This window comes from Muscardinus avellanarius (genome assembly GCF_963383645.1).
Source record: "Muscardinus avellanarius genome assembly, chromosome: 1".
Classification (NCBI taxonomy): domain Eukaryota; kingdom Metazoa; phylum Chordata; class Mammalia; order Rodentia; family Gliridae; genus Muscardinus; species Muscardinus avellanarius.
The window spans coordinates 197,214,059-197,239,039 of NC_137786.1; the positions used below are offsets into that span (position 1 = coordinate 197,214,059).

At 35.4% G+C, this 24,981-nt stretch overlaps 1 protein-coding gene across 1 annotated transcript in view; it reads left to right on the forward strand.

Annotated features, from left to right (window-relative positions):
* Positions 1-24,981, forward strand: part of ANO5 (anoctamin 5) — a gene marked incomplete at both ends in the record, with an annotated part of 80,025 nt that overhangs the window by 42,366 nt on the left and 12,678 nt on the right. The window contains 10 exons of the mRNA XM_080690447.1: positions 3,776-3,889; positions 12,231-12,346; positions 14,190-14,324; positions 15,008-15,113; positions 15,202-15,262; positions 17,799-17,950; positions 19,462-19,536; positions 20,952-21,174; positions 22,880-23,049; positions 24,110-24,207. Of these exons, the coding sequence (XP_080546573.1) occupies positions 3,776-3,889; positions 12,231-12,346; positions 14,190-14,324; positions 15,008-15,113; positions 15,202-15,262; positions 17,799-17,950; positions 19,462-19,536; positions 20,952-21,174; positions 22,880-23,049; positions 24,110-24,207 (1,250 nt within the window). The remainder of the gene's footprint in view (positions 1-3,775; positions 3,890-12,230; positions 12,347-14,189; positions 14,325-15,007; positions 15,114-15,201; positions 15,263-17,798; positions 17,951-19,461; positions 19,537-20,951; positions 21,175-22,879; positions 23,050-24,109; positions 24,208-24,981) is intronic.

A 24,981-nucleotide genomic window follows, 5' to 3' on the forward strand; every position in this document is an offset into this window, starting at 1 on the left:
CTCTGCAAATTATATAATTTTGTTCTTCTGTGTGGCTATAGAAAATTCCTTTGTGTGCATAGCCCCTAGTTTTGTAATCCATTTATCTGTTGATGAACATCTTGGCTGGTTCCATAGTTTGGCAGTTATGAAGTGGGCAGGCTATAAACATGCATGTGTATGCATTACTATGCTAGTCTGGTTTCAATACTTTTGGGTATATACCCAGAAATGGTATAGCTGAGTCATTTCAATAGCCCATTTTTCAAATGAGTTATTTGCTGTTATGGTGTTGGGTTTTGTGTTCTTTATACATTCTAAATATTAGTCCCCTTTCAAAGGAAAGCTGGCAATGATATTCTCCTAGTCTACACACCATCTCCTCAGAATCTTGATTGTATATTTTACTGCACATAAACTTTTTAGTTGGATGGTATCCCAATTTTAGATTCTTGACTTTATTTCCTGAGCTTTAAGGTTCTTGTTGAGAACCCCAGCAGATATATGTTGGTGAGTTGGCCTTTTGTTTTCTTGTGGCAATCGCAAAGTTTTTGGTTTAATTTATAGGTCTTTCATCTACCTTAAGATGACTTTTGTGGCCGGGCGTGGTGGCACACACTTGTAATCCCCATGCTTGGGAGGCGAAGACAGGAGGATTGCACAGATTCGAAGCCCCTCGCTGGCTTAAGAGAGACCCTGTCTCCAAATAAAAATATAAAATAGGTCTGGGAGTTTAGCCTGGAGGTAGAAGGGTTCCATCCCCAGTACCACCAAAAAAAAAAAAAAAAGACTTTTGTGCAGGCTTAAAAACAGTGATTTAATTTCATTTTACATACAGATAGGCAATTTTCCCAACACCATTTGTTGAAAGACTACTTTTCCCCAGAGTATGTTTTTGACACCTTTGTAAAAAATCAAATGTTTATAAGTGAGAGAATTTGCCTTTGTATCTTCTATTCTCTTTTGGTCTGGGCATCTGTTTTTGTGACAGTACCATACTGTTTTGTTACCATTACTGTTTGTTACTTTTGTAATTGTTTTGGGACCACAAACTACACTTACATAAGGTGACTAAGTTTGTGTGGTGTGTGTGTGTGTGTGTGTGTGTGTGTGTGTGTGTGTGTGTTTTGCTTGGTATTAAACCCAGGGGCATGCTATCTCTGAGCTACATTCCAGCCTTTATTTGTTTTTAAGCAGGGTCTAAGTTGAGGATGGTCTCACTAAGTTGCTGAGGCTGCCTGCAAACCTGTGATCCTCCTGTCTCAAGCTCCCATGTACTAGAATTTCTGGCCTGTGCCAACCAGGCATGGCTTAAGATGTCTAAATTAGGTGATAAATGTTGTATGTGTTCTGACTCCTCCCCTAACCAGCAGTTCCCTTATTTTGCTGCCTCTCCTTAGAAACTATTTCCTTCCAAAAAGCAGTGCAGAAATTAGGCCTCTCAATAACCCTGTAATATCATCTACCTGTTCAAGTTTTGAAAGAGTTATACTTCACTCACTTCAATTCACAAACATATCCAAGTCAATCACTAAGCCAGACCTGAGAAGGAGGGGGAAGGTATGGGGTGGGAATTGAGGAAGGGCTAAATGAGTGATGTGTGCATGTATGCCTCTAACATTTTGTACTTCATTTTGTACTGCACCAATAAAAAAAAATTGAAAAAGTGAAGCCCACAGGTGTGAATGAATTGCAGTCATTTCATGCTAAAATTGAAATACAAAAGGAGTTTCTTCCTGTGGTAGAACAAAGTAAGTGTTCTCTTGGGATGGAAACTACTCCTGGAGAAGATACTGTGAACAACTTCGAAATGACAACTAATGACTTCAAATATCACACAAATGTAGTTGGTAAAGCAGTGGTAGGTTTTGAGAGTTGAGAGAGATAATGCTGTAGGTAAAATGCTACCAAAGAGCATTGCATGCTACAGAGAAATCTTTTACAAAAAGAAGAATGAGTAAATAAGAAAAACTTCATTATTTCAAGAAAGTGTCATAGCCTGCTCAACCTAAGTAGCCACCATACAGATCAGTCAGCAGCCATTGGCACAGAGGCAGGACCCTCCACTAGCAAAAAAAATAAAAAGTAAAATAAAATTATGAAACTCACTGACAGCTCCTATGACTGATAGTAATGATAACAATAAATAATTTTTAAATTAAGGTATGTAGATTACATTTTTGGACATTAGTAACCAGAAAAAATTGTATTCTTTGGATTTTTCTGCTATGATTTTTGCCATTTACTACTACTACTTTAACATTACAAATGCTTTCCAAATTCTAATTCTTTGTTTTATAAAGGGTTGTTCATCCCATTCTCCATCAAAATCAAATACTTGTTAGCTAACATGGCCAAATGTTAATTAAGCTTCTCTCATCTTCACATGAACCTTGATACACTATGACCTTGAGCCATAATATATAGAACAGCTGCTCTACAGCTCAAAGAGACTCATGCTCTACACCTCGGTTTCTTCTCTCTATAAAAGGGATGGGGGGCTTTTTATCTGACCTTTAGACTGTTTGCAGATCTCCTGGTTAGAGTATTTTAAATTTTTTTTCATATACTTGTTCCCTTTCTTGCAAAAATCTTTTTGTAAATTTTTTTTCTTGACTTCAGATTTTTTTATAATACTATACTTAATACTGTAGCTTTGTAATATGTCTTAATATCTGATAGGGCAAAGTTTTCTACTTTTCAGTACCTCAATATATAGTGTTTATTTTGGTGACCTTTCCTAAGGAAGTAATCTAACATACATAAAATAGTTCTTAGCAAATTATTTGTAAACATTAAAACTACCTTGCATAAATGATTGTTTCTTTGCCAGCATGGTATATTAAGTTGCCTTTAAAACAAATGACCAGCTTCAATATTGATGGTTCGAGGATATGAGCCACGTCTATCAACAAGTACTTGAATGATGAAATGTAAAAGAATGAGGGTGGAGGGGTATATAAAAAAAAGTGCCAAAAGGACCAGATTTGGCAATCAGAAAAATGGAAATTCTGAAACATTATTGGGAAACAAACAGATGAAGTTTAATTGATAGAAATGCAAAAGCAGTAAACACCAAAGCCCAATAATATGCAGAAGACTAACCTAAAAGTATAAGTGATTAGAGTTGTAGAGGTATGATAAGAAACATAACTCAAGATAACATCAACCTGGTGTGGTGGTGCATGCCTGCAATCCCAGTATTTGGGAGGCTGAGACTAGAGGATCACAGTTTTGAAGCCAGCTTCAGCAACTTAGGCCATTAGCAACTTAGTGAGACTGTTTCAAAATAAAAAATAAGGTAGGGCTGGGGATCTATCTTGGTGGTAGAATGCCCCTGAGTTCATTTTCCAAATCTATAAAAAAAAATTACATCACTGTAAATGCCCTGCATAAATTAAATATTCAAAATGACTAAGTATCAATTCTACATCCTATTTCTCAAAGTGAACCATTGGGGCCATTAAGACTCCAGTTTGAACACTTGATTATAGTAGGAAGGTTCCAGACAGGACTCCCAGAGAAGCTTGAGATAAAAGAACCAAATACTTTATGATATAGACACTCCTGCTCCCCACTAAAGGAATGGAGACCTCTCAGACCTGGGAGCTAAAATATTTGCAAACTCCACATGACCCCACCTTTTATATATGTTCTCAAATACCAAGGGAGCTTTCTCCTATAATCAAAGCCTATGTCTACATTTAAACAAATGAACATTGTTAAATTGTTATTTAAAAAATATAAAAAGCACACTTTTCTAAAATGTAATGGGTTCTTTGTACTTACCTTGTAGGTATATTATATTCTCACTCGGTGTCCTTTTGGCATAGAAGATGGGAAGAAAACATTTGGGATTGAAAGACTGCTTAATTCTAATACTTATTTATCTGCCTACCCACTTCATGATGTAAGTATAGATTTGATTTTGAATCACAGAGCCCATTTCCTCTCTCAAATTTAGAGATAACCTTATTGGGGGATAGAATCATCTATTTGCTTTTCTTTTTGTTAGACATTGCCTAATTCTCTCTCATGATGGCAAAATTCCCAAAGACTCCCTGGTTCAAAATTAAGAACTCCACTAGCTATTTCGAAGCACATCGTTACTGCTTCTGTACATTGAGGTTTCAAATGGAAATTCACTTAAAACTTTTTTATTACCTTTCCATATGTACTTTTTAAACCTACTTTGAAAACAGTAGTTTCATTTTAAAAAAAAAGTTAGTTGGGTGTGGTGTTGCAAACATTTAATCCCAGTACTTGAAAGGCTAAGACAGGAGGATTGCAGGTTCAAGGCCAACCTCAAATACTTAGGGAAGCCCTCTGCAACTTAGTGAGACCCTCTCGAAAATAAAGAATAAGCTGGATGTGGTGGTGCACACTTGTAATCCCAGCAATTGTGGAGCTGAAATAGCTGGATCGCAGTTCACGGCCAGCCTCAGCTACTTTGTGAGGCCCTTTGTAACTCAGTGAGACCCTGTTTCAAAACAAAGAATAAAAAATAGAGCTGAAGGTGTAGCTTGGAGGTAGAATACCCCTGGGTTGCATCCCTAGTACTGTAAAGAAAGAAATAAAACATAATAATTAGAAATTTATATATGTCTTAACCCATGAAGTCTTTTCTTTTTTAAATTTTTTTTATTTTTAATAAGTTTTTATTGGTGCATTGTAGTCATACTTCTTAATAGGATAAAAAAAAAAAGAGATATACATTCACACATCACCAAATACCCCTTACCCAATCCCTAACTCCTCCCCTCCCCCTCCCTCCTTTCCATGCTAGGTTTCCTGATTAACTTTGATATGTTTAAGTATTATCATTTGCTTTGAAGAATTTTCCTCTTCCCCCCTCCCATCCCCTCAGATAGGTGATTTTAATTGCTCCTCTATACGCTGTCTTCTTCATCTAGAGTTCCTCCTGTTACCCATTTCTCCCTAGTGTTTGCACATTAGGGAAAGCATCTGATTTCTTATTTTTTTGTGACATTTCACTGCAAATGCCATAATTTTGTTCTCCTTTATGCCTGGGCAAATTCAATTGTGTCCACATCCCAGAGTTTTGTAATCCACTCATCTGTTGAAGGACATCTGGCTGGTTCCACAGTTTGGCAATGGTGAATTATGCATGTATGAACATGGTTGCTCACGCATTAGTTTGGTATTTTGGTTTTCATTCTTTTTGGTACATACCCAGAGGTTGTATTGCTGGGTCATATGGTAAATTTGTTTTCCTTCTTCTGAGGATCTCCATACTGTTTTCCAAAGTCATTGCATTATTATTTTTTTTTTTTAGTGTTCAATTCCAACTTTTTTTTACTTTATTTTATTTTATTTTTTATACATTTACTTATTTATTTTCAGAAAAAAAATCTATCCTAACATGAAATATGAACTCTAAACACCCAAAAAATCTCAAAAAAGAACACAGCTAGAAGATGTACAATTTCTGATTTCAAACCTTATAAAGCAACAATAATCAAAACAGTATACTACTGCTATAAAGGCAGATATATAAACCAGTGGAGTAAAATAAAAACCCTAGAAATAAATTCTTCTATATATGGTCAATTTATTTTTGATAAAGAACATTTCCAAGAACATTTGGTGAAGAAAAGAATAATCTTTTCTCTAAATATTGTTGAAAAATAACAATTACATGAAAAGGCATAAAATTGAACCCTTACCTAACACCATATACAAATATTAACTTAAAATAGATAAAAGACCTAAATGTAAATCTTAAGACTATAAACTTTTAGAAGAAAACCTGGGTCATAAAACTTCACAACATTGAAATTGGCAGTGATTTCTTAGATATGATTCCAAAGGCACAGGAAACAAAGGAATAAACAAACAAACTTCATAAAAAATAAAAAATATTGTATATACAAAGACAATGCAAAGAGAATTAAAAGTTACTGATAGAATGGGATAAAATATTTCCAAATGCTATATCTGAAGGTATATTAATATTTCAAATAGTAATCCTAAAAATTAGCAACAATAAAAGCACACAATACAATTTAGATATAGGTAAAAGACTAAAATAGGTAATGAATCTCCAAAGATTTTTATATGACCAAAAAACACATGAATATCACTCATCATTATCATAATATAACTAATCATTATGAAAATACAAATAAAAACTATAGTGAAATACTACTCCACATGTGTTAGGATGGCTACTTAACATGAATTACCTTGCTCCAGCCCTTTACCTTGAGTTTGTTACTATCTTTACTTGTAAAGTGTGTTTCTTGTAAGCAGCAGATGAATGGATTCTGGCTTTTAAACCATTTTGCCACTTTATATCTTCTTATTGGGGAATTGAGGCCATTTACATTCAGTGTGGCTATTGAGAGATAACTTTTAATTCGTAACATGTTAAGATTTTATTTCTGTTTGAAATACCGTTTATTCTTCTTTGCTTAGTTGTCTGCTGGATAGAAAATCTTGTTTCTCTGGTTCTGGTGTGTATTACCTATTTCTTCTTTGTAGTTAATCTCTTTGAGTATTTTCTCTAGTGCTGGTTTTGAAGACATAAATTCCTTCAGTTTCTGTTTGTCATGGAGGCTTCTTATTTCCTCTTCTCATTTGATAGATAGTTTTGCTGGGTAGGAAATTTTTGGCTGGAAGTTGTTTTCTTTCAGAGTTTGGAATATGTTACTCCAAGCCCTTCTGACTTTCATGACTTGGTTTGGGAAGTCTGGAATAATTCTAATTCGTTTGCCTCTGAATGTCACTTGGCCTCTTCTTTTTGTTGCCTTTAAGATTCTCTGCTTGGCTTCTACATTGGTCATTTTGACAATTATGTGGCGTGGGGAACCTTTTCTCTGATCCTGTCTAAAGGGAGTTAAATAAGTTTCCTAGACCTGTGTATTGACCTCTTGCTCTATGTTTGGAAAATTTTCTGCTATTATTTCTTTGAAGAGATTATTGATCCCTTTGGTTTCACCTTCTTTTTCTTCCTCTATTCCGATTATTCTTAAGTTAGCTCTCTTAAAATGGGCCCATATTTCTTCAATGTCAGATTCCTGCTATCTGATTTTTTTTCTAAGTTATAAATTATGCATTCGTTTTTGGAGTGATCATCTAGGAACGAGATTCTATTCTCCATGTGGTCTAATCAATTGTTTATAGTTTGAATTGATGCCTTTACTTCAATTATTACATCCTTTATTTCTTTTAGAGTCTCTCTAAATTCTTTTCAAAAGTCCTGTATTATTTCTGCAGTTATATTCCTGATTTGATCTTCTGGATATCTCTGAATTTCTGTGTTATCAGGTTCTGATATTATGGGGTTGTTGGCATTCATTGCTCTATGTTTGTTCCTCTTTCCCATGATTTCAGAAGTTTGTATCTTCTCTGGGTTCTTCCCTGGGTCACCACGACTTCACTTAGGGTGCTCTGAATCTGGAGTTTATGGTATTCTTAGCCACCACTACTCCTTTACTGGGTTGTATCGTAAAGTCTCAGACCCAGGGAGTTAATTGAGGCTGCACAAGACCATGGGGGTGCCGGGCTGGGTGTTTACCCACAGGGAGCTGCAACTAGGGTGTGGTATCTTTGCCACCGCTACTCCTTCACTGGGTTGGTATGTAAAATTTCAGACCCATGGAGATTATCAAAGCTGTGCAAGTCCCTGGGCATGCAGTGCTGGAATTTCTCCTGTAGGGGTCGCAATTTTACTTACGGTTATTGTGCATGCTGATCTGGAGCTGTCGCGGGCATGGTGAACTTGCTGCTGCTGGCAATATGTAGCTGCTGCCATGCCCTTGGCCGTGAGGCTGTCATATTTCTTTTCTGGTTTTTAGCTCTGTTCTGAGTCCCTGGAATGCGTGATGATCTTGTCCACTGTGGGCTTTAGACGTTCTTTGCGCTGGAAGAACTGCTGAATTACACCCAAATGATCCACAGCTGCTCATTTCAGCTCCTTGTTTACCTTTCTTTTCTGGAGCCTGGTGCTGTGAGGGATGATGGCGCCAGCGCAGCTCCACTGCTGCATTGAAGGCTGGTTTATTTTCTGGTCTCTGGTTGTTCTTCTAGACTTCTTTTTCTCTGTCCCTTGTGTTTACATTTTTATTTCTCTGCTGATAGTATTTTCTAGCTATAAAAAGCACTGATTTTTGTGGCAACAGAGATTGAGTGTTAGCAGGACTCATAAACACTGCTTTTCTCGGTTGCCGTCTTCCCAGAAGTCCCCAAGTCTTTTCTTATAGCCCCACCCTACCCGTCCATGGTAATGGGGATCAAACCAAGGGTCTCACACATGTTCAAGTATTCTAACACAAAGCTAAATTCCCATTCTTCTTTAAAATTTCATTTTGAGACAGGTTCTTGATAAATTGTGCAGGCTAGCTTCTAACTAGTGACCTGCTTGCCTCAGCCTCCCAACAGCTAGGATTATCACTGACTGGTTTCTCATAAAGTTTATTTATTTATTTACTTCTGGTTGTTTGGGTTTTTTTTCTTTTTTTCTTTATTTTTTTTTCTTTTAACAATTTTTTTTTTATTGAACATAAATAGTATACATTTAAACTATATTTGGTGCCCTCTCCCCCCCTGCCCTCGTTTTCCCTTCCCCCCTCCTACCAATGGTTGTCCAGGTTAACCATGTAATATTCATAATTTTACACATATTCAGATGTAGACCCTCATTAATCAAGACCGGCCTTCCTCCTCTCCTATCTTTCCATTCAAACTTTGCTGATATTTTCCCTCCATTATCTGGAGTCCCACTGGTATCCTCTGTGTTTCCTAGTTTGGGCATATTAGAGGAACCATATGTACCTTCTCCTTCTGTGCTTGGCTGATCTCACTTAACATAATGTTCTCCAGGGCTTTCCATCTTCTTGCAAATGATATAACCTTGCTCTTCTTTATGGCTGAATAGAATTCCATTGTGTGTATTTCCCAAAGTTTTGTTATCCATTCATCTATTGATAGAGATCTGGGTTGGTTCCATATTTTGGCTATTACAAATTGTGCTGCTATGAACATAGGTATGCATATGTTGCTGTATTTCTCTGAATTCAACCCCTTTGGAAAGATACCCAGGAGTGGTATAGCTGGATCATATGGTGGATCTATTCCCACCTTTCTTAGGAATCTCCACACAGATCTCCATAGTGGCTGAATTAGTTTGCATTCCCACCAACAGTGTAAAAGAGTTCCTTTTTCCCCACATCCTCGCCAGCATTTGTTGTTTGATTTCTTTATGCTTGCCACTCTGACGGGTTAGATGGAATCTCAGTGTAGTTTTGATTTGCATTTCCCTGATGGCCAGTGATGAAGAACATCTTTTCATGTATCTATTGGCCCTTTGTATCTCTTCTTTGTGAAGTGTCTATTTAGTTCATTTGCCCATTTCTTGATTGGGTTGTTTGTTTTGCTAGTGTAGAGTCTTTTGAGATCTTTGTATACTCTGGATATTAGCCCCCTATCACAATGGTGGCTGGTTAAGATCCTTTCCCTTTCTGTAGGCTTCCTCTTTAGGTTATTGATAGTTTCCTTTGATGAGAAGAAAATTTTTAGTTTTATGTTATCCCACTTGTTTATTCTTGCTTTAATGTCCTGAGCTTTGGAGGTTTTGTTGAGAAAGTTACTGCCTGTGCCAATATGTTTACTTGTTGTTGTTTTTGTACTAAGGCTTGAACCCAGGGGCATTCTACCATTGAGCTATATCCCCAGCCCTGTTTTATCTTCTTTTTTTAAATTTTTGAAACAGGGTCTTGCTTAGTTTCTGAGAGCCTTGCTAAGTTACAGAGGCTGGCTATAAACCTGCAATTATCCTGTATAAGCCTTCCAAATACTGGAATTATAGACATGTACCACCATACCTGTCCTCATAAAAATTTGAAACTATTACATGAATTTAGGTAAGGCGTGGTGGTGCACGCTTGTATTCTCTGCACCTGGGAGGCTGAGGCAGGAGGATCGCACCAGTTTGAAGCCAGCCTTAGCTACTTATTGAGGCTCTTGGCAACTTAGTGAGACTCTGTTTCCAAATAAAATATAAAATAGGTCTGGGAGTATAGCCCAGAGGTAGAAAAGCCCCTGGGTACTCCCCCAGTACCACCACCAAAAAAAAACAAAAAACAAAAAAAACATGAATTTACATTTTTTTTTATCAAAAACACAATTAGCTTTCAATTAAATGAACAGCATTCTGCCAGTTATTATTGGTACACAACCATGAATCCAAGCTCATAGACTAGGCATTTTCTAGAAATAAAGAACTGCACTGCTGTACTATAAACTGGAGTCTTCAGTCCATATATACCACTCAGACTAATTACTGGAATTCAGAATGTTTTTTCAGTATTGACAAATCACTGTGCAAAAATATTGAGCCTTTTAAGTCCCACAAAAATGTGACATATTACATGATGTACCTATTGAGTCAAACCTAAAAACAGTCTGGAATATTGACCTAGATTGTGGGATTTTCTGGGGAAGTCTTCCGATTTGTATTATCAATGTATACATTTATCTGTGTGAGGCTGAGACAGAAGGATTGCACAGGTTCAAAGCCAGCTTCAGCTACTTAGTGAGGCTTTCAGCAACTTAGTGAGACCCTGTTTCCAAATAAAGTATAAAATATGTATGGGAGTGTAGCCCGGAGGTAGAAAAGCCCCTGGGTTTCACCTCAGTTCCACAAAAATAAAATAAGATAAATAAAAAATTCGCTATGTGTTGGTAGTAGAAATCATGTGGCTGAAAGCATATGTTACTTTTTTCATCCTTAGATATTTTGTTTATGTTGTTCCAGCTTTACACTTTATTATTATTATTATTATTATTATTATTATTATTAAAAGCCTTATAAAAGGCTTTTTTGTTGTTGGTGGTGATGGTGGTACTGGGGTTCCTAGAAGCCCTTCTACCTCCGGGCTACACTCCCAGACCTATTTTTATATATATATTTTATTTGGAAACAGGGTCTCTTAAGCCAGCTAGGCTGGCTTCGAACCTGCGCAATCCTCCTGTCTCCGCCTCCCAAGCTCGGGGATTACAAGCGTCTGCCACCATGCCCGGCTACAAAAGGCTTTTTAATGGTGTGTTCTTTTTTTTTTTTTTTTTTTTTTGTGGTACTGGGTTTCCTAGAATTCCTTCTACCTCCAGGCTACACTCCCAGATCTATTTTATATTTTTGAAACAGGGTCTCTTAAGATCCTCCTGTCTCTGCCTCCCAAGTGCAGGAATTACAAGCATGCGCCACCACGCCCGGTTTGGTGTGTTCTTCTTGAGAAACACATTCCTCCACAATAGAGAAGAAAATATTTCCACTGAAACAAGTGGCAGATAAGTTGTTGCCCATTTTTGTCTTTGATGGTGACGTTGTTACAATAACTTCCAAAAGCTCAGAGAAAAACTCTTCCTTAAAACATTAAGCTGCTATGACATATTTTGTGATTCAACAGTCTAAGAATTGACTTTAGGTCAGTTCAACACTAAGAATACCGGTTCTTTCTTCCTTCCCTACCCCAGCACAAATGCATTTTTCTTCCTGGGCAAAAGAAGTATTTGGGAGTTATGGATTTGAAATTATGTTATGAGCATTTGGTAAAACAGGACAATCAAAAGAGATTAATAAACACATTGTAGAACATTCTTTTTTTGTGTTGTTTGGGGATTGAACTCAGGGGCATTCTACCTCCAAGATACACCCCCAGCCCTATTGTTTATTCTTTATTTTGAAACAGGGTCTCACTGAGTTGCAAAGGGCCTCACTAAGTAGTTGAGGCTGTGCATGAACCACAATCCTCCTATCTCAGCCTCCCAAATGCTGGGATTACAAGTGTGCCACCATATCCGGCTAGAACATTCTTTAATAGTGTCACTCACCAGAAATTTTAACCTAAACATAACAGTCATTTATGTTCATTGGAAATTTAGTAATACTGCATTGTCATTAGAGACAGCTATAATATACACCTAATTTTACTTTTTCTACTTTTTTCTGTTTTTAATGCAAATTTAGGTATTACATTTTCATTAGGTGTGACTTGAGCAAAGCTAAAGTTTCAAACTTTTACTTTTAGATAACTGGTACAAACATAGTAAATAAATCACTCTTATAGTTTTTGATATATTTTAGTTACTAATTTTATATCAGTGGAATATGAAATATAAATCTAAAAGTAAAAGAAAACATGTGCCTAGTTTTCTTTAAAGCAGTATTTATTTGTTTCAACATTGTATTTTGTTTTCTTCTTTATTAACCTCTTCTTTAAAAATTGTAGGGCCAATATTGGAGGCCATCACTACCTCCCAATCCTGTCAATGAAAGGCACATACTTTATCAGAATTGGGCTCGGTTTTCCTATTTTTACAAGGAGCAGCCTTTAGATTTGATTAGGTAAGTTTCCTAGAGAGGATCACAACCATTAAAACTTTGATATAATTTCTATTCATATTCAATCATAGTCTATTATAATACTTTATAGCCATTTTTACCACTATATTTTATATATTCTTTGTTTCATATTTATACTATCAGCCATGAGTGACAATAGGTAAAATATGGTGGTTAAGAAGTTTATTCTTAACAACTTATCTAGGGCATATTCAAATCCAAGTTCTACCCCTAAAAGTTATATAAACTTGGTCATTTAATTGGTTACTTGTTTACTTTATTCTTATGATGCTCTTATGTAGAATGGGAATGATAATAATACTTAAGCTTTTGGATTATTTGATAATTATATAGCTATGTATAGTATTAGCATAAGACCCAGTGCTATTACTTGGTGCACTTAGTTTTTATTTTCTTCTAGAGTCTAGAATTTAGAAGACAGGAGAAAGGTACTATGTGAGTGTTTGTGGTTATGTTGATCTCAGAGAGATCTCAGTTTGTTTTATAGATTCAAGTATTTAGACAGTTACCTTAGCTAATGGAGAAGGCTGTAATTACAGTTTCTTGATTTAAATACTAATAATATTTTGTATGTGTAGATACTAAGATACTACTGTTTTGTTTCCATAGGGAAACAATCAGATTACAGGTCGCTTGCTACTAGAAGGAATATTTTTACCTGGCTTGGACTGCGATGCTTGCACAGCATCATAGCATCTATTTTATAATTTTGATACGTCCATCAGACCAATTGATAGGTTATCTCAACATTTTAATTTAAGCCAAATAAGAGAATACATTTTAAATAATAAATTAAGAACAACTAGCTCATTAGTAAACTGATGCTTTCTCTGTAGATTATTATGCAAACCCATTTTGGGATGCTGTTATAATTGTTTTGAATACTGTTAATATCTTAAGATACAATTTTTTTTAAAACTTTAAAAAAATTTAAGTACATTTAAAAAAACTTTTAGCAGTAAAGAGATAGGTGAAGATTTAAGGCACAATGCCTTCTCCATAGAATACTATGGAAGTAACTACTCTTAATTTGGTATTATCTATTCAGTTTTATTTTTAACTGCAGTTTTATTTTGCCTGCATAAGAAACCACATACACAGGTATAATTTTCTATTTAGGCACTTTTGATAAAGGTATTTGGCCATCCATAAACAATTCTTTTGTAAAGTATCTATCAGAATAATTATCTTTCTTTGCACTGAGAAATTCTTTTCTTTTCACTAAGTAATATTTTATTGATGTCCTTCTGTAAAAAATATAAGGATCCAGGTTCATGGCTAGCCTCAGCTACTTAGTGAGGCCTTCCGCAACTTAGTAAAATGTCCCTGGGTTCAATCCCCAGTATTAAAAAAAAATTTAAAAAATAAGTGGACAGAACTTAATACAAGTATTCCCAAAAGGCTGGATTTCATAACCTGAGATGCATGCAGATACATATGGATCATGTCAGTGCTGGTTCGAAGCCAGCCTTGCTGGCTTAAGAGAGCCTGTTTCCAAATAAAAATATAAAATAGGTCTGGGAGTGTAGCCTGAGAAGGGTTCCATTCCAAGTACCACAAATAAATAAATAAATAAATAAATAAATAAATAAATAAATATTTATATTCCACTCAAATGATTTTCTTCTGATATGTGCTACTTCTTTTAACCCCTATACCATTTTAATACTATGGTATAAGTATTGTCCTGTGTCTTATGATGCTGAAAGAAATGTTGAGAGGATTGAGAAACTTGAACAGAATTACATGACTGGAATCAATGGTCTACAGAACCAAGGCTCCCTGGATGTTCTTTTAAACTTTAATTTTATTTGTAATTTCACAGAAATTATTTTGGAGAAAAAATTGGAATCTATTTTGTCTTTCTTGGATTTTACACAGAAATGCTGCTATTTGCTGCTGTAGTTGGCTTAGCTTGTTTTGTATATGGCTTATTATCAATGGAAGCTAATCAAACCAGGTAAGTACAGTTGAGACATCCACATAGAGAAAACATCTTATCTTATGCTGGTTGAAGCTGCTTTTATTACTTTCTGAGACATTTGCCTCAGGGTATTTTCTTGTGGCCAAATAAATAGTATTATCAAAGAAAATCCAAACATAGCAGCTGCACCACACCCGGTGCTTATATAGAAATTTATAATTTATAAAGATGGGTTATAATGATGGGTTCTAGAGAGTCAATTCCTCAAAATAGGACTTTACCCACTACAGAAATTGCTCCCTTATTGTCTTTCTTTTATATGTGAGATACTATATAGAAAGTTGTTCTGATTGAAAAAGCTTTGACTTTTACCCAGACTACATCACTTTTATATTTTGATTTTTTATTGGTACATTGTAGCCATACATCTTAATGGAGTACAAGATGGTAGAGGCATACAAGCACACATCACTCATTTAGCCCTTCCCTAATTCCATCCCCATTCCCTCCCCATTCCCTCTTTCCCTCCTTCTCATGTTTGGCTTAGTGGTTGACATTGATATGTTTGGCTTAGTCGTTGACATTGATATGTTTTTAAATGTACATTATGTTCATAGGGAATTTCCCTCTTCCCCCTCCCATCTCTAAATAAGTTAGATTGCCTTATTTGTTCATCTGTAGTTTTTCCTTTTAAAATAAATTGATTGTTCCCTCGATAGCAATGAAATTTGTGATCCTAAGATCGGAGGGCAGATGATCATGTGCCCACTCTGTGATCAAGTGTGTGATTATTGGAGACTAAATACTACCTGTTTGGCTTCAAAGGTATGTAAACATTGTGACATGTTAACATTTCCGTGATTTTTGCTCACATTCAATACAAATAATGACGTTATTACTGTTATTTTTACAGCTCTCCCATTTATTCGATAATGAGTCAACAGTATTCTTTGCAATATTCATGGGAATTTGGGGTGAGTATATAGTCCCCCCAAAATCAGCTTCCTGGACTCACCAATATAACATATGCAGATGATATACCTTACATACAAATGGTAATTTTAGACCACTGTGTCTTTCCTAGCATGAATACTCTAGTGGAGCCATTGGCAATAAAGGTCTCTGTTAAACACCTGCTTATTTTTCTAGGAAACACTATAAGTTTTGAGACATCAAAAGTATTAGGCTTCCACTGTCACATTTCTCAGTGCCATAGAAAAAATAGGCTCAGTAAGTTCTTGATTCAGGAGAGACTAAATATAAATATTTGGTAACTGGGGAGAGAGAGAGAGAAATAGAGAGAAGGAGGGAGGGAGGGAGGGAGGGAGGGAGAGAGAGAGAGAGAGAGAGAGAGAGAGAGAGATAATGATAATGAATAACAATTATCAAAAGCTGTTGAAAACTACAAAACAATTTTTTTAGTCTGAAGTCCCTGTGTTTTGTTTTAGTTTCAAATTGTAGTTTCATTTGTTAAAAGTCTTTCATATAGAGTTCCCCTTAACTTGGAAATGTACCACCAGTACTTAATTTTTTTCTATGTTAGAAGGATGTTAAAGTGACATAAGGTTGTTTCTATTATCAGGAAAGAAAATATTTTTTGTAAGAATAACTCAGCAAAAGGTGGCCTAAACATGTGTCTAAAATATATATCAAGAGCTAGGCATGGTTGGACATACTTATAATTCCCAATACTTGGGAGAGTGAGACAAGAAGATCACAGGTTCGCAGCCAGCCTCTGCTACTTAATGAAACCCTCTGCAAATTAGTGAGAAATTAGTGAGACCCTGTTTCAAAATGAAGAATATAAAAATAAGGCTGGGGATGTAGTGTGGAGGTAGAATGTCCCTGAATTCAGGCCGGGCATGGTGGCACACGCTTGTAATCCCCGCCCTTGGGAGGCAGAGACAGGAGGATCGCGCAGGTTCGAAGCCAGCCGCGCTCTGGCTTAGGAGACCCTGTTTTCAAATAAAAAATGTAAAAATAGGTCTGGGAGTGTAGCCCGGAGGAAGAAGGGCTTCCAGGAACCCCAGTACCACAAAAAAAAAAAAAAGAATGTCCCTGAATTCAATCTCTGGCACCAACCAACACACACACACACACACACACACACACACACACACACACACACACACATGCACACACACACACACACAATAAATAAACACATGAACAAACATACCAAAATGTGAAGACTTGGGAAAAATAGAATTAAAAAGAAAAACCTCTAACAAACACAAATATATTCAATTCAAAACTGGGCAAGAATTACTTTAAGGAACAAGACATCAAAAAGGAATTTGTACAAAGCAGAGAAATTTATAGGTTGCTGACATTTATGGTTGCCTGTCATGTGCTAAAGAGAGCAGTCTAAATTCAGAGAAAACAAAGGATTGAGAAATCTTACTAACAGTTCACCCACAACCCACCCGAAGTTTGGTAAGCTGTTGTATAGACTTCCCTTTATCATGAGGATGCCAAATTCATCTTCTGTCATTACTTAGAATCAATAATTAAAGACAGCTACAGATTACAACAAATGTTGTTGTTTTCATTGAGAAAAATTGTGCACTGCCAATAGACATATATTTTATCACAAACAGAACAGCAGCTCTGTGTTAAACATCAAGCAGCACTGTCAAGTGAACCTGTAGAAGGGATGACACTGTCGACATTTTTTTTTCAGAAGAGTTTGTGATAGTGAATTATCTTTGGCTTTTGAGAATCGTGGTCAGTTTATATGAAAACGAGTTTGAGGCTACATGTGAAAGAGCTTGATACCTGACCCTAAAAAATATATACATAGAGAGAGGGTAGGGAGGTCATTTCTTTTATTTTTTATTCATTTTAATAAAAACATATAACCTTTATAGGAAATTTAAGTAATATATAGCAGTGGGAAGATGTTAAAATCATCTAAAATATGATGATTATTTTGGCCATGTTTTCTTAGAATCTTTTGTTCTAAATGTATAGGTTTACATATCTATATAATTTACATAAATAATATAATATTAAACATACATATTTTTAACCTTGCAGTTTTTTATTTAGTGAAACTCCTTTTATGTCAGTGAATATGTTAAATGTGTGTGCTTATGCAAAAATCTGCATTTGTGACTAGATGGAATGGCCTCCTATGTATTTATCATATTTTAAATAACCATTTATCTACCATTGCTGTTTAAGTCACTAATACTTTTTTAACCACGGAATATAGTGCTAGAATAAACATCTTGTTATACTTGTATGATTACCTTGTAAGAATAAATCACAGATCTAGAAAAGCAGTCCTAAATTTCATGTGGAGAAAAAAAAAATCCCGAATAGCAAAAGCAATTTTCAGCAATGAGAACCAGGTTGAGGATATCATAATACCTAATTTTAAATTATAGTGTAGAGGTCTAGTAATAAAAACTGTGTGGTATTGGCACAAAAAGACACGATATTATTATTAATGTTGTTTCTCTTTTTCTTGATTATGTTCATTTTCATATTATTCTTTACCTATAGTCACATTGTTTTTGGAGTTTTGGAAACAGCGACAAGCCAGACTGGAATATGAGTGGGATCTTGTGAATTTTGAAGAGGAGCAACAGCAGCTTCAGCTGAGACCTGAATTTGAAGCAATGTGTAAACAAAGGAAAATGAATCCAGTGACAAAGGTACATTGGAAGACTGAAATGAGCAGCTCTTTTCAGTGGAAATGAGCTGTCTTGAGGTCCCTATTTCTCATTCTGCTATAGATTGCCTCTCAAATATTGATGTATATTTTAATTTTACTTTAAAATATTCTCTCACATAAAAGTTATGCAAATTTCTTGTTCCTGAGTGTCAGAAGGTGTGCCTACACACACACACACACACACACACACACACACACACACACACTCAAAATGTAATATGTCTCAAATAAAATTTCTTCAATAGAATTGCCTTCTCTGTTACGAACACTAGTCTTGCAGTGTAACACTCAAAATTCTTTTCACCATTCAGGAATCAAACATGTATTAAATTTCACTGAAAGACTGCAAACATTTAGTAAATGAATAAAGGAGAAAAAAACGATTCAGAAAATGCATCAACAGTTCAGGTGTTAATTTGAAATTAAGAAAAGCTGTTGACAGAATAATGGCATGATGTTTATTAATTTCTGTTTTATGAAATAAAAAGAAAACAAAGGCAAAGCCGTTGGTATGGCCAAACTAAGAGAAATATACATCCTATATTTTATTTGAAACTAGTTGAAATGCATATTTATTCACTGTGAATCATGCACTTCACTTGGTGAAGCTTTTATACTGTTTTATTTTAAATAAAGAAACAAAATTTATTCTTACTTGCAGAACTTTTTAAAGTATACCCTGAACTCTAACATTTGAATTTGCATTGGCAACATACATATGCATGGACACACACATATGCACACATGTGGGCAAGAATGTGTCAGCATACACATAAACACACATGAAACAACATGTATGCACACAAGTGTACACATTCTGAGAGACTACGGAGCTCCTAGATGACCTATTCTGCCCATTAAATAAAAAGTTTCACATCTGTTTAAAAATTCATAAAGTATGAAACCTTATATTCCTCATAAGTATTTTGTATTTACATGATAACCTTCTTCAGTAAAATCTACCTACCTTTTGATAAATCTACGAATGTTTGCCGACATAATATCTTTCATTAATGACTAAAGCTTGAAGGTAGAATAGTCTAATTTGCTGAACTGTATGGAGAAACAGTTTATCCTATGAATAATACATTCAATAGACTGTCGCAGAGTGACTTGAAGTAATGTAATTCATTTCAATATAATGAGAATAATATTGTAAATTTGTCAAATTTGTAAATTTTGTCCAGTTAAGCAGCAGCAATGAGGTTTTAACTTTGTCTCTTCTCAGTCCCTGAATACAGCTCTAGTTCACTCAAGAACTTGTGTGCATTTGTTATGACTCTTATCACCCGTGACATATTTAAGAGGCCAGGTAGTTTCTACTTCAATGGAAGAAACCATTGCTATAATATAACTTTCCATGTTTTAGGTAGTGATCACTTAGAGTAGGTTTCTACTTTATAAAGTGGCTCTATGATTTTTACTGTTGCTTGGAGTTCCAAATTTATAGGCAGATCTTGAATTTTTCTGTAATTTTTTTCAACATTACAGGAGATGGAACCTTACATGCCTTTATATAGTCGTATTCCATGGTACTTTTTATCAGGAGCCACAGTGACATTATGGGTAAGCATTTCTTTAAAAAACTACTATCCTTTCAATAACAGACGTCATTAGGATGATCACAACTGGGTCCTTTGCTGTGGCTCATGATTCTTTTCAACTTCTCCCCCATTCCTGGTCTTCTTATTTTGGTTGTACCTTGTATATAAAATTAACCGTTATTGACAAAGATTTCCCATCATTGAACTTTGGGGAAAGATCTAGGGGAATAGAAACATACTTTATCCTACAGCCTGTCCCTCATCATCTCATAATAGTTCATTCTTTAAGTGATAGCTTGAAATCAGAACAGAATAGTAAAATTTATTTTGATTACAGCCTTTGGCCAGTTTTAGAAAAATCATTAATTTATTCTTATTTTCACTTAAAATATCACTATCCATAGCTCATATTATCAAATTTCTCTCTTTCTAAAGTGAACAGATAATATTTCTTCTACTACTTGAAGAATTTACCATATTTCTCTATGTATTTTAGCAAAAATATTTCCATAATCTTTTCCCTTTCATTTTCTTTTCACAACCTCTTAACAATTGACCTTTCATTTTGGCAAAAGAGGTGATGTTACCCTCTGCAGGATGTGCAGAAGTGTACGTAAATTAACAATTGTAGACTACTTTAACCTCTCTAGCGAGTATATACCATAGTTTTAATTTTTAACATTTCTTGTTAATGCTATCTTCTTTTTTCTATCTTAAAAGAGTTAGCACTAGTGTATTTTTCTAGATTACAAAAAAACAAAACATTGTGGAGACATGGTAGAGTAAAAGGATGCAGTGATCAGTGCAGGGCATTCACATTTGTCAAGAAACATTCTGGATTATTGTCCTGTAAATATTATTTTGTTTTACTTTCTAGTTCTTATTCAATTTGACTTACTTCCTCAATTTTTAGAATAACATTTTTCAATCATTGACACAAAACCACCTTTGTATTTTTGCAACACGGTAAGTATAAAACTGTTTGCAAGATCTATGAAACTACAACCTAAGGGCCAGATATACTTTAGACTTAAGACCATTTTCAGTGTCTGGCACATAATTGTCTTTATTTTTGTTCAACCTTTAAAAATACAAAACAAAAAAACAAAGAAAAATATTAACTGAAGGGCCATATAAGAATAGGCAAGACCATGGTGGGATTTGTTTTTATGGCAATGGTTTTCCAAACCCTGCTAAAGGATGGACAGTTATTTTTTTCTTCTGTTTTTTTCTCTAGCTGCTACTATATGATTTATCTTAAACCCTTTTGCCTTCACTCTTTATTTTCTATTATCCATGGTAAGAGACTCAGATTGTTTTGCAAATGAAATTTGTTAACTTAACATAATGAGATGAAGAGAATAGTGTATGCTTAGGAGACATGTGCATTACAGAGATAAAAAGACCAGAGTGACCAATTCTGTTTCCCTTCCCCAGATGGCGCTTGTCGTCAGCTGCCTGGTGTCTGTGATTGTGTACCGCCTCTCAGTCTTTGCCACATTTGCAAGCTTCATGGAGAGTGAAGCATCCTTACAACATGTCAAGACTTTCTTTACTCCTCAGTTGGCCACATCACTCACAGGATCCTGCTTGAACTTTATTGTCATCCTGATCTTGAATTTCTTTTATGAAAAGTTATCTGCTTGGATAACAAAAATGGGTAAGCTGGCCCAATAATTCCTGTGATCTGAAAACAATTTTCGGCCAGTGCTATATTTTATATCATTTCCCAGGGAGTTTATGTCCTAAGAGCACATTTTGAGACAATTCTGTTCTCTAGGTAGGCCCACATCCGGTACTTCAGAATCCTCCAATAGCCACATTTGGGCCTATCATCATGGAAGCAGGAAGAAATAAAGGAGAAAAGGAAATTTAATAAAAGAATTAGAGCTCTCTAGATTATTTTGAGTATTCTTGCCTTAATTCTCCCTGATGGATCTAGATTTATCCTGAGCAAAATCCTCACTGTACTCAGGACACAGATAATGTGATTTTATGTATATAGTTCTTAGAAAATAGTTGGATTTAGAAACAATTATGAGAAAAAGAGAATACCATTTTCTCCTAAATAAATATAAAATTTAGGGCTTTCCTCTTCAGTTACCATCTCTTAGCACCTGAATTATTGCCTTGTTAAAGTATTGCATTTCTTCTGAAGTCACAGGGAAAGAGAAGGGGAAGTCACAGGTAAAGACAGGTATCCAGCTAAGGCCAGCAGCACAGAGCAGGGTGATTTTGCTGTTGTCATAGGCAAGATAGAGATAAGGCCAGAGATGAGACTCAGCCCAAGGAATCTCTTCTCTGAGGGCTCACTGGAGGAGTTCCTGCCCCCCTCCCAGTCTGTGCACTGACACCTTGCCTCATGTAGACAAGAAGAGCACCATCTCCATCCAGCACTGAAGTGAGCAATGCCAGGTAACACTCCCTATACACCATCTTCACATCTGGAGATCTCCCTCCAATTTCCTTCTTTTCTCTGCTAGCCAGAGCAAGAAAACCAGTTCAGATAAACTGCTTTTAATTGTTCCTAAAAAGTCACAGCTTTCTTCAATGAGAAAATTTACTTGGTTCATCTTAGATAATTTGGGGGATGCAGATTAATTTTGCTAAAACAGAGTAGTTACCTGTGTCTTTAAAATAATTAGTTACTCTTGCAGCATTTATGTAAGGATTATGGGTTTTTACTGAGTCTAGTATGCTATTGGGAAATTATTAGCTCAGAAAAATACTCTCCCTTACTTTTTTGTGCCTCATAATGATCTAGTGTGATGTGAAAAGAATTTAACAATCTCTGTGATGATAATATTTTTCTCTTTAGAATATTTTAAATGACAATTCATGGTGATGCATTTTAAATAGAGAAAAATTATGTATTATTTATGCCACCATTTTTCATCACATTGTTTTAAAAACTGATATAATCCATGAGAAGAAAGCATGATTTGGTTGGAAGTCATCTCTACCTTCGATATCTTACTATGACTAAATTTAATTGAAAACAGACAAGAGAGATCTGATCTGTTTATAGGATATCATAATGTCTGGGGATAATTATAAGGCTTTCTCTATTAGAGATATTTTAGCTTCACATTCTTACTTTGTGACTTCCCCCAGAGAAGTATTTTGCTCTCCAAATGCGATAGTCTGTAATTTCTGGAATTTCCTAGACTAACACAAAGTATCCAACAAAAATTCTAGACAAATCCAGTGACTGAATATTTGTTTGTTATGACCAGAGTTGTGAGTACTTCTATTAGCTTTCAAAGCAATATGACAATGTGTCTACTTATCTCAGCAAGTACAAAATTCAAGAAAAACCAGGATATTATATTAAACTTTGTTTTTTGTTTTTTTTTTCTTACCAGAAATTCCTCGAACTTATCAAGAATATGAAAGCAGTTTTACTTTGAAAATGTTCCTGTTTCAGTTTGTAAATTATTACTCATCCTGCTTCTATGTAGCTTTCTTTAAAGGGAAGTTTGTGGGATACCCTGGAAAATACACATATATCTTTAATGTGTGGAGAAGCGAAGAGGTAAATGTTCTCTTGAGAGGTGAGGTCTATGACTTCAATAACTCTGTAATAACTAAGAACTTCTACAGTGCTCAGCACTAACCTAGCTATTGTCAAGTTGAAAGAGTAGTTTAGATGCTGACTTTATATACGAATGAATCCTACCACCTGTTAGACTTTTGAGTTTGGGTAAAGAATCTCTGTGGTGCCTATGGTTTAGTAGCAAAATATGAAGTATGAAATAAATAAGATCTTTACTACTGAAGGTTTTCTACAAAAGATCAATGATTACTTTCTGGAGAAAGGGCTCTACTATGGGCTCTAGAGTTAGTAAACATGATCAGTGGTGTCTCAGTCAACAATATCACTGCTATAACCCAAGATTACTGACCTCACAACTTAAAGGAAGGAAATTTTATTTGCTTATATATATTTTTTGAGAATCTGGGTTCTGGTTTTGTGAAGATAGGGTTTGAATCTCAGGGCAAGGTGGCTGGAAGCAAAGAGAAATCTCCACTCACATCATGGAGGCCAGAGGCAGGGAGAGCAAACAAGCAAGCAAAGGGATTCAAGGCCACAAGGACAATCCCTAAGGCCACCCCTCTAGGGATCCACGTTCTCTAGCCACACCCAGCTGGCCTAGGTTGTCACCCAAATAAATCTATTTTAGTGAATTTAAGTGGGTTTACTGATAAGATTACAGCCTTATGCCTCAATTACATCAATAACAAACACCAGTTTATAAGCTCATCAGGGGACATTCTTCAACTATAACAAGTGAGTTCCAATTCTGGTTGTGCATTCAAATCACATGGAGGATATACCAACTCTCAACCCTAACCTAGATATAAAGATGAAAATTTATTGAATGAAACCCAGAAATCTGTGCATTTAACACCACAGATTAATACAACTAATCTGGCACTGACCTGTGACCTTACTTGGGTTAAATATCTCTTTAATCCCCACAATATATCTTCCAACCACAAATTTGTGTTTCTAATCTTCTGATTTAAAGTTTCTTTTAGTTGTTGCAAAATTATGTCTTTCAACTTTTCTCTCCCTTCTTGCTTTTGACTAGTGTGATCCTGGAGGCTGTCTAATAGAGTTGACGACTCAATTAACCATCATAATGATTGGGAAACAGATATTCGGGAACATTAAGGAAGCCATTTATCCGTATGTATGACTTATAAGTTTTTTGTTTAATTTAAGCAGCCATGAGTGATTTTTCTCTTGAAGAAATAGAATTTATTTAAAATATGGTGCCTTTTGTACACAATGTTTAAAGCCAACATAAATACTTCATTTTTAAATCAGTAGTGGAAAATGCATTATGTAATATAGGCTTTCATTTTATTTTATTTTAGAGAAAGCAATGTTTTTAATTTTTTTTGTTTTAGTTGACAGCAGTTGAATATACTTATGGAACATAGTGTGATGTTTTGAAAACCGGATGCTTAAATGTGTATTTCTGTTGTTTACATGAAGTTGAAGGAAAGTAACTATTCCCATTTCCCACTAAGATTTCAACAGGAAATAAAAATATTGTTCTTTTCATAAATTACTCTATTATTTCTTCTTTTTTTTTTTGGTGGTACTGGGGGTGGAACCCAGGGGCTTTTCTACCTCTGGGCTATACTCCCAGACCTATTGTTTATACTTTATTTGAAAACAGGGTCTCACTAAGTTGCTGAGAGCCTCACTAAGTAGCTGAGGCTGGCTTCAAACCTTTGCAATCCTCCTGTCTCAGCCTCCCAAGCGCTGGGATTACAAGCATGTGCTACCATACCTGGCATATTATTTCTTATATTTCTTAAGATTACTTAAAGTTGAAATTTGTTTTGTTTTTTGTTTTTGGTGGTACTGGGGTTCCTGGAAGCCCTTCTACCTCCGGGCTACACTCCCAGACCTATTTTTACATTTTTATATTTGGAAACAGGGTCTCCTAAG